The sequence below is a fragment of the Carya illinoinensis genome, chromosome 1, assembly GCF_018687715.1.
Source record: "Carya illinoinensis cultivar Pawnee chromosome 1, C.illinoinensisPawnee_v1, whole genome shotgun sequence".
NCBI lineage: Eukaryota > Viridiplantae > Streptophyta > Magnoliopsida > Fagales > Juglandaceae > Carya > Carya illinoinensis.
In genome coordinates, this window is record NC_056752.1 from 5,310,230 (window position 1) to 5,318,855 (window position 8,626).

Here is an 8,626-nt window from a genome sequence, read left to right on the forward strand (position 1 = left end):
TTTTAGTATATTGATATATTTTTTATTTTTTAAAAATATTTACATATATTAAAAAAATAAAATAAAATAAAAAGTAAAATTTATAATAGGCGGCATGGCACGCCCAACGGTTATTGCTATGCGTAGTCTACCATCATTCTTAGATAAATAATTGTTATATATTTTCTTATTTCTATCAAGAGAACTGATCCGTATAAATTACAACTAACGACCTTACCATTTTATTGATTATTACCGAGTACATATCTTTTGTATTTTTGATAGAAAAAAAGAGTACATATCAGACTATCAGTTAAACTTCTTGTCTAACAAATAGCAAGTTTTAACCGTGTGAACCGTAAATTATAGTCTTGATTAAAATTAATTGTGTATGTAATTTTTAATGTACATATTTTTTAATGGAAGTGAGATATGGTGGTACAAAATTAATAGAATAAGAATAATTCGTAACGCGTAGCCCGATCTTGATAAAAACGACCGATCCCTTAGTATCTTTTCCAGAAACGGCAAAATCAATCTGTTTCTCTGTTTCAAATCGGATTATTTTATCCTTCCAAACCCGAGAGTAATGTCGGCATCGGACTTTCACCAGAAATAACCAAATCAAATTATTCAAATCGATCCCCAAAAAATAAAAAACTGCACTTTTTATTCTTTGATCGAAATGAACGAAGACGATGCCCTTCCAACAACGACGGCTAATGCGAAGAAAGAAAGCTCCGATTCGAGTATCTTTGGTAAAGGCCGCTACAAGTTTTGGGCGTTGGCCGCCATTTTGTTGCTCGCATTTTGGTCCATGCTAACCGGCACCGTCACTCTCCGTTGGTCCGCCGATAACCTCAATCGCCTCTCCGAAGATCTCGACAACCCCATTCGCGATGATCTTGACGTCCTCGTAAGCTTTTTTCTCTCTCTCTCTCTCTCTCTCTCTCTCTCTCTCTCTCTCTCTCTCTCTCTCTCTCTCTCTCTCTCTCTCTCTCTCTCTCTCTCTCGCTTTGCATTTCTTTTGTCTTGTCGTTGGATCTTGGGTTGGGGTTTCATGTATTTGCTTCCAGTGCAGGAAATGGAGGAGAGGGAGAAGGTGGTGAAGCATATGTGGGACGTGTACACCAATAGCCGTCGGGTCAGATTACCGAGGTTCTGGGAGGAGGCCTTCGAGGCTGCCTACGAGGATTTAACAAGTGACGAACCTGGTGTTCGGGAGGCCGCCATTACTGAGATCGCTAAGATGTCAGTGCGCTCCATTGACCTCGATCCTCCCCCTGTCCAATCAACGGTTCGTAATCTTCTCCGTCCTTCTCTTAGCCCGAGAGCTTCATTTTCCAATTTCAGATGGTATTACAATTCAACATTGGGCGTGGTTTGAATCTAATGTTATTGCTTTTCAAGTTGTTGTCATCTACTACTGTTATTGTTCCTCTGTTGCCATGCTTAGTGTTACTCAATAGTCAAATGGCTTGTTCAACTCTTCCATAAACTAAGAGGTAGAGAACATAATGCCAATTTATACATTCCATCACAAGCGCAGCTATTGCCCACAAAAACTTCCTTTCTTGTAATTATAATATTGAATAGATTCTGTAGTTTGTTTGAAGCCAGCTTTGTTCATTAAAAAATTTGATATCAAATTCTTCTTCATAGATGGTGTATAGAGCACATATTTGAGTGTCAGTATATAATTGTGATACCACATATGATAAGGATAAATGTAGGTGGTGTATGAGATCTCACATTGCTTAAAAATGAAAAGTTATTGCTCTTTATAAGGTTTCAATTAGACTCTAATTGTATCATTGATTAGTCTTTTTGGAGTATAGGTCATGTGATTTGGGCCTTCCATTGGGGTGATACAAATGGTATCAAAGCCTATCCCAAACTATGATAGACTGGCCCAATGAGGACGTCGGGGATTTAAGTGGGGAGATTGTGATACTCCGTATGATTATGATAAGGAAATGTGGTATATGAGATCTCATATTAAATGAAAAGTTCTTACTCTTTATAAGGTTCCAATAATTGTATCATTAACTAGTCCTTTTGGAATATAGGTCATGCGGTTTGGGTCTTTCATTGAGTTACAAATAGGATTAGAGCCTACCCAACCAGAAATGTGAAACTTGAGCCGTGCCACTTATAATAGACTGACCAGACGAGGACGTTGGGAATTTAAGAGGGGGAGATTGTGATAACTCATATGATAAGAATAATGGTAGGTGGTGTATGAGATCCCATATTACTTAGAAATGAAAAGTTCTTACTCTTTATAAGGTTCCAATGGGGCTCAAATTGTATCACTGAATAAAACTTTTGGATGATAGGCTATATGGTTTGGGCATTCCATTGGGGCGTTACAATGTTAGAGGTGAATTTCGGCTTGGCTTCACTGATTTCAAAACCTTGGTTTTGCTTGAATTACCAAGCATGATAGTTTTCTCTTCTTCAAGGAAGTATAGTTTTTAAACCAATATTTATCATAGTAGACATGTATGTTGGCACTAGATTTTGCACCACCCTTCAACAAATTAAACTGTGTTAATGTCTGTAATCATTACCACAAACAGTGCATCAGTTACGTTAACATGATTATTTTTTCGCTTTAGAAACTTGCAAATCTGAGCAAAGTACCCACTTTTGTCATAAACAAAACAAGCTTATTTTGTGAAGGGGTTTCTTGGTTCTTAATGTTTTGGTTTGGAAAGCTCTTTTTGTGAGGTCTACTAAATTTTTTTTTGTTTTTTTTTTCTTCACAGCTTCAATTGACTATTTCTTGGATTTTGACCTTTGGGCAAGCCACCATTTCTAAATGAATAATTCTATTTGAATGACTTTACACCACGCACCATACACGTGATATAATTTGATTTAGAAGATAAATTTTAAAATTCGAATATTACAAATGAAATTATGCGACATGGATGCTGTGTGGCATAAAGGTCTTCAAATAGCACTACTCTTTCTCGTTTCTAAAATTAAATTTACCTTTGTCGCGGAATTCTCATTACCATTTTGAATGATCAAAGCATATTGGCCTCTAGCTTCCTCCTCTACATGAATACGTGTGATTAAGGTTTCCAAAGATGTCTTCTTTTGTTTGTGGCGCATCAACTTTTTCAAATCCCTCCACGAAGGTGGTAGCGTGTAAATAATGCTGCAAATAATTATATTTTCTCCAATCTTGACACCTTTAGATCTAACTTTTGCTACAATCATTTGAAAATCTTGTGCTTGCTTTGCAACGGACTTTCCATATACAATCTTATATTGAAAGAAACAACTTGCTGCATATTTTTTTGCTCTAGCTTCTTCTGTATTATATTTACTATATAAAGCATTCCAAATTTTCTTGGTAGAGGAGTAAGTAGTATTGTAATAATCATAAAAAGGATATGCAAGATAATTCAAAAGATAACATCCACAATTGTACTCATCTTTTATGTATTTTTCAACCTTTTCTTCAGGAGCTTTCACCTGTGCTTCAATCATGTTCTCAGTAGGGGTCTTGCTAGGATTATTTGCAGTGAGAACATATGAGATGCTAAGAAGGCTTAGATAAAATAGACCTACACTTCCATCTCTTGAAATGGTTTCCTTGAAACGGAAGGGTTTATTTAGATCTCCAATGCTTTCCATGGATTTTTCGGTTGTAGGATCCATTTGAATCTCTTAAAAATTGTTGGTAAAATACACATTAATAAACTAAAAATTACAATGAAATAGAGATTGAAACGAAACCAAGTTGGATTCAAGCACGAAAAGGTCGATCTTTGCGGTAGACAAATTTTCTAATGAAGCGGTGTAGTAGACTTCCTTTTGACTTGTTTCCTCTAGGATATAACAGCCCAATTGCTTGTCATGTAGCTCAAACCAACTATGCACAAGAGGTTGAGTCCAAAACTCTACTAGAAAAGAACACACCTATTTTTTCTCCCTTTGGAAAAATTCTCAAGAGCATGCACACACTTTTATTTTTTATTTTTTAATTAATATTTGTTTCCCAAAGTTGGACCCCCAAAAGTGGTGTGGATGCTCTTAAGGATTTTTCCAGATAAAGAAAAAAGAGGTTCCCCCCCCCCCCCCCCCTTAGCGAAGCTTTAGGATCAACCGTTTGTGCAGAGTTGGTTTTAGCTATACGACGATCATTAGGGTTGTTGTATCTTGGAGGAGACAAGTCAAGAGAATGCTTGTTGTACCGATTCATTAGAAAATTTGTCTATTACTAAGGACTTGAATCTCTTTAAAAAGAGCGAGCTTTCCATGCCTCAATCTAAACTGGTTTCGTTTCAATTTCTATTTCATTGTAATTTTTATTTTATTACTATGTATTTCACTAATATTTTTTAAGAGATTCAAAGGAAGTCTACAACTGAAAAATCTGTAGCAAGCGTTGGAGATCTCAATAAGTCATTTCGCTTCAAGGGAGCAGATTTCAAGAGATGGGAGTGCAAGGTGCTCTTCTATTTAAGCATTCTCAACATTTCCTATGTTTTCACTACAAAGAATCCTAACAAGATCTCTACTGAGAACATGATTGAAGCAGGAGTGAAAGCTCATGATGAAAAGGTTGAAAAATACATAAAAGATGAGTATAATTGTTAGTGTTATCTTTTAATATGTCTTGCATATCACTTTTATGATTATTACAATACAAGTTACTCCTATGCAAAGAAAAGTTGGAAAGCTTTATAGAGTATATATGATATGTTAGAAGCCAGATCATATATATGCAGCTAGTCGCTTCTTTATATATCAAATGGTAGATGGAACATCCGTTGCAGAGCAAGGACAAGATTATCAAATGATTATAGCAGAAGTTAGATTCGAACGCATCAAAATTGGAGAAAATCTAATTGTTTGTGGCATCATTGACAAGCTACCACCTTCGTGGAGGGATTTTCAAAAGTCGATGCGCCACAAACAAGAGGAGACATCCTTGGAGACCTTAATCACATGTATTCACGTAGAGGAGGAAGGTAGAGGCCAATATGTTTTGATGATTAAAAATGGCAATAAGAATTCCAAGACAAAGTTAAATTTAATTTTTGAAAACAAAGGCCAAATCCCGTAAATGTTCAATTGAAGCAGCAAAGAATAATTTCAAAAAATTTAGTAGACCTCACAAAAAGGGCTTTCTAAGCCAAAAGAATAAGAACCAAAGAATCTCTTCACAAAATCAAACTTGTTTTGTCCATGGCAAAAGTGAACACTTTGCTCAAATTTGCAAGTTTGGGAAGGGAGAAAATAATCTTCAAGTTAACGTAACCGAAGAGCTGTTTGTAACAATGATTACAAAAATTAACATGGCTCAATTTGTTGAAGGGTGGTGGGTAGATTCTGTGCCAATAGGTATGTCTGCTATAATAAAAATTGGTTCAAAAATTATACTCCATTTGAAGAAGAGAACTATTATGCTCGGTGATTTAAGCAAAACCAAATTTCTTGTGAGTGGTAAAGTCGAGCTGAAATTCACCTCTAGATGTATACTGGCGCTCAAAGATGTGCTATATACACTGCTTATGAGGGGGAAAAAAATGATGTCATGGTTTTGCTCAACAATGTTGGCTTCAAACAAACTATGGAATTTGATCAAATATGTAATTACAAAAAAGGAAATTTTTGTGGGCAAGGGCAATCCTTGAGATGGAGTGTTTAAATTGAATGTTGAGAATAAAGTATATAATGTTTATGTTTATATGCTTTCTTCTTTAAATTTTTGGCGTGCACGTTTATGTCATATTTATAGCAAATAGGTTGCAATCACAAGTAGTTTAGGATTAATTCCCAATCTGATAAAAGATTTTTAGAATTGTGACGGTTTTAGTCAAGAAAAAATTACAAAATGGCCTCATAGAAGTGTCGAAAAGAATACCGAATTGTTTAGATTTAGTTCACACCAATCTTTGTGAATTTGAAGAAATTTTAACTTGTGGAGGAAATGTTTATCTTATCACTTTTATTGATGATTCTTCACAATATACTTATGTTTATTTATTAAAAAATAAAAGTGGAGGCTTGTGATGTGGACCTGATAGGACTTGGCCACTCCATTGTATTTTATATGGTTTAAAGTAAAAGCTAAGGCCAAGGAATTAAGTGGACCAAGTTAGCTGCCTCTTTTGGTAAATCCATTCTGTTAGAGGGACAACACACCTTGAGTTTTGACAGCTCAGAGTCTTCAAAAGTGATGAGCACATTGTAGGACTATAAAGTTCTATCTGTGGGGTAATATAGGTTGGGGGTTGTGGCAGACGGGTATATTCTTAGGTTGATCTACATCTCTCTCTACTTACCCTTGGGAGTGCAAAGATCAAGTTTAGCCTTGCTAATTTGAGTTAATAGGTAATGTGGGATATTGAGGTTGAGATAGATACATCCCTATGGCGTTGTATTTTTCTCTGCTCGGCATTCCCTGATGCTCTTGTTTGCTTGTCTCTACCTTTCATTTTTCATTACATATTTTAGGGTATAAAGGTTTCTTTTTTCTCGATAAGCAATAGAAATCCATTTACAGAATGAGAAAATCTAGAATGCAGAAAGTGTACAAGAAATTCCCCTAAAGAGTTGCAATTCAAAAATTTTGGTGATAAGCTGTACTGTCAATTTAAAATCCGCAGATGGTAAATGCAGAATGAATGTCAAAGGAAACTATCAACTTTGTTAAAACTCCTTGTAGCCCGCCGATTTCTTGAACACTACGAATTGAAACGGAAAATGTAGGATTAGCGCCCATGGAGTGCTATGTATCTTAGTTTATCATGATCCTCTATGACTATCTTGGGTAGCTTGTATTTATTTGATTTCAATACATTTTTGGGGCTGTTGTCTGCACTTGTGTGCCACATATCTGGAACTCTTGTGATTACAGGTGCTCTGATTACTGTCTCCAGATCTATTCTCAGATATTGATTATAGACCTTGATAAATGCCAGCTATCTGTGCAAATTTGGTTAGGAGTCATAACTGTATTTAACGGCCATGCAAATCCATGGTACAGTTATGCAGAGATTTTCCTACTGTTTCTTATATGCTTTAAAATATGAGAGTTTATGTAAAGAATTGGAAATTGTAGAAATGTGCCATTTATGTCAACCTATCAGTAAGGAATTTTGTTGAAATGACATGATTGATCAGGGGTCAAATTCTCATTTTTTAGCGACAAGTTTGGTTCCCATGTGAATTCTATGCATCTAATGTTATCCGATTGTTTGAAATAATGCTCCCTGCCGTGTCTTTTTTTTTTTTTTTTTTTAATCTTGTGGTTTACGCATTGGAGCTAGATACATATAGATATATTAACAGAAGTTTCTTGGTCCTGTGTTTTCCCCTCTCTACATTGCCAGACTTCACGAGAATTGAGAAAGAGTCTGAAGCAAGCAGAGAAGGGCAGGGAAGTAGTGACCTCGACCGGTGGTCATGGATGATGTTAAGAATGTGGAGGATTCAAGGATTCAAATCTTCATTACTCTGCACTTGCAATCGCTCATATGCTGCCGAAAGTTTGGTAAGGGTAGTGATGGGCCAAATCATACTCGGTTCTTAGGTGGTTTCATAATGGTTTGATTGGTTTTATAACAGGGAGAATTGACCTATTTAATTAGGTTATTGTTCTTCCAGATTTTTGCTGTTACAATCTTTCCATGTGTGTGGTGAACCGAAACAATCTATCGAGTAGATAAATCAAGTTGACGAATTTTTTTTTTATCGGATTTATTTATATAAATCAAAGAGAGAGTTTCTGGAACTTTTTGTTGAATAGAAGGTCCTTAAGAATGGACAAGCATGTGGTGTAGCATTGATGTATTGACTGGATGTAATTTCACTTGTCACTGAGAGCTTCAAAAGAATATTTTCCACTTCTGTATCAGCACAGTTCATTTTGCCAAAATGATAAATGTTTCATGTTTTAGTGAAGTGTTTGGTTCATTAGGTGCTGTTTACTGCTATTTAATGAAATGGAAGGGATTATTTATTGTGATCTCGATTGCGGGGTTACAGCCATAATAGCAAGAAACCATAGGGTTGAGGGCTTTGGCCGTTCTGGAAATGATAGATGTACAACTCTTTTTACAACGGAACAACCGCTAGTTACATGCTGAAATGCACATACTGGGTTAACACCTTTGGTTGTTTACCCTTTCTGAAATGCACTCTGTTGTTTTCTAGAAGGAAAATGTTTGGAATGTTATCATCATCTTTAGGGGCTGTTTGGATATGGATAATGAGATGAGATGAGATGAGATGAGATGATTTTAGATGAAAATTGGAAGTTGAATAAAATATTGTTAAAATATTAATTTTTAATATTATTATTATTTTGAGATTTGAAAAAGTTGAATTGAAATTTAAAAAAGTTGAATTATTTATTATATTTTGTGTAAAAATTTAAAAAAATTATAATAATGAAATGAGATGATTTTTTAATCCAAACAGCCTCTTAATCAATTTACGTGATATATTTTAATTAATTTGTTATTTAAATTGTCAACTTATGGAGTTACTTAAAATATCACAGCCATCAATTTGATTAAGGATTATAAATAAAAAATAAGATTAGCATTATTTGTTGTTGAAGCCTTAATTAGGATTCATGCTTGTCCGAAAAGAAGTACTTCACGGTTTTTGTTTTTAC

The 8,626-nt window shown here is 35.1% G+C and overlaps 1 protein-coding gene across 3 annotated transcripts; it reads left to right on the forward strand.

Annotated features, from left to right (window-relative positions):
* The first annotated feature begins 451 nt into the window (after nucleotides 1-451).
* LOC122307395 lies at nucleotides 452-7,908 on the forward strand. 3 transcript variants are annotated; one of them, XM_043120291.1, is made up of 3 exons: nucleotides 452-895; nucleotides 1,061-1,276; nucleotides 3,459-4,057. In XM_043120291.1, exons 1-3 carry the CDS (start codon nucleotides 665-667, stop codon nucleotides 3,492-3,494), a joined length of 483 nt encoding a protein of 160 aa, XP_042976225.1. In that variant the 5' UTR covers nucleotides 452-664; the 3' UTR covers nucleotides 3,495-4,057. The 3 variants fall into 3 exon arrangements, with proteins under 3 accessions (XP_042976225.1, XP_042976217.1, XP_042976208.1); XM_043120283.1 differs by lacking the exon at nucleotides 3,459-4,057 and adding an exon at nucleotides 2,751-2,876; XM_043120274.1 differs by lacking the exon at nucleotides 3,459-4,057 and adding an exon at nucleotides 7,338-7,908 and having other exon boundaries at nucleotides 457-895.
* Nucleotides 7,909-8,626: the final 718 nt, after the last annotated feature.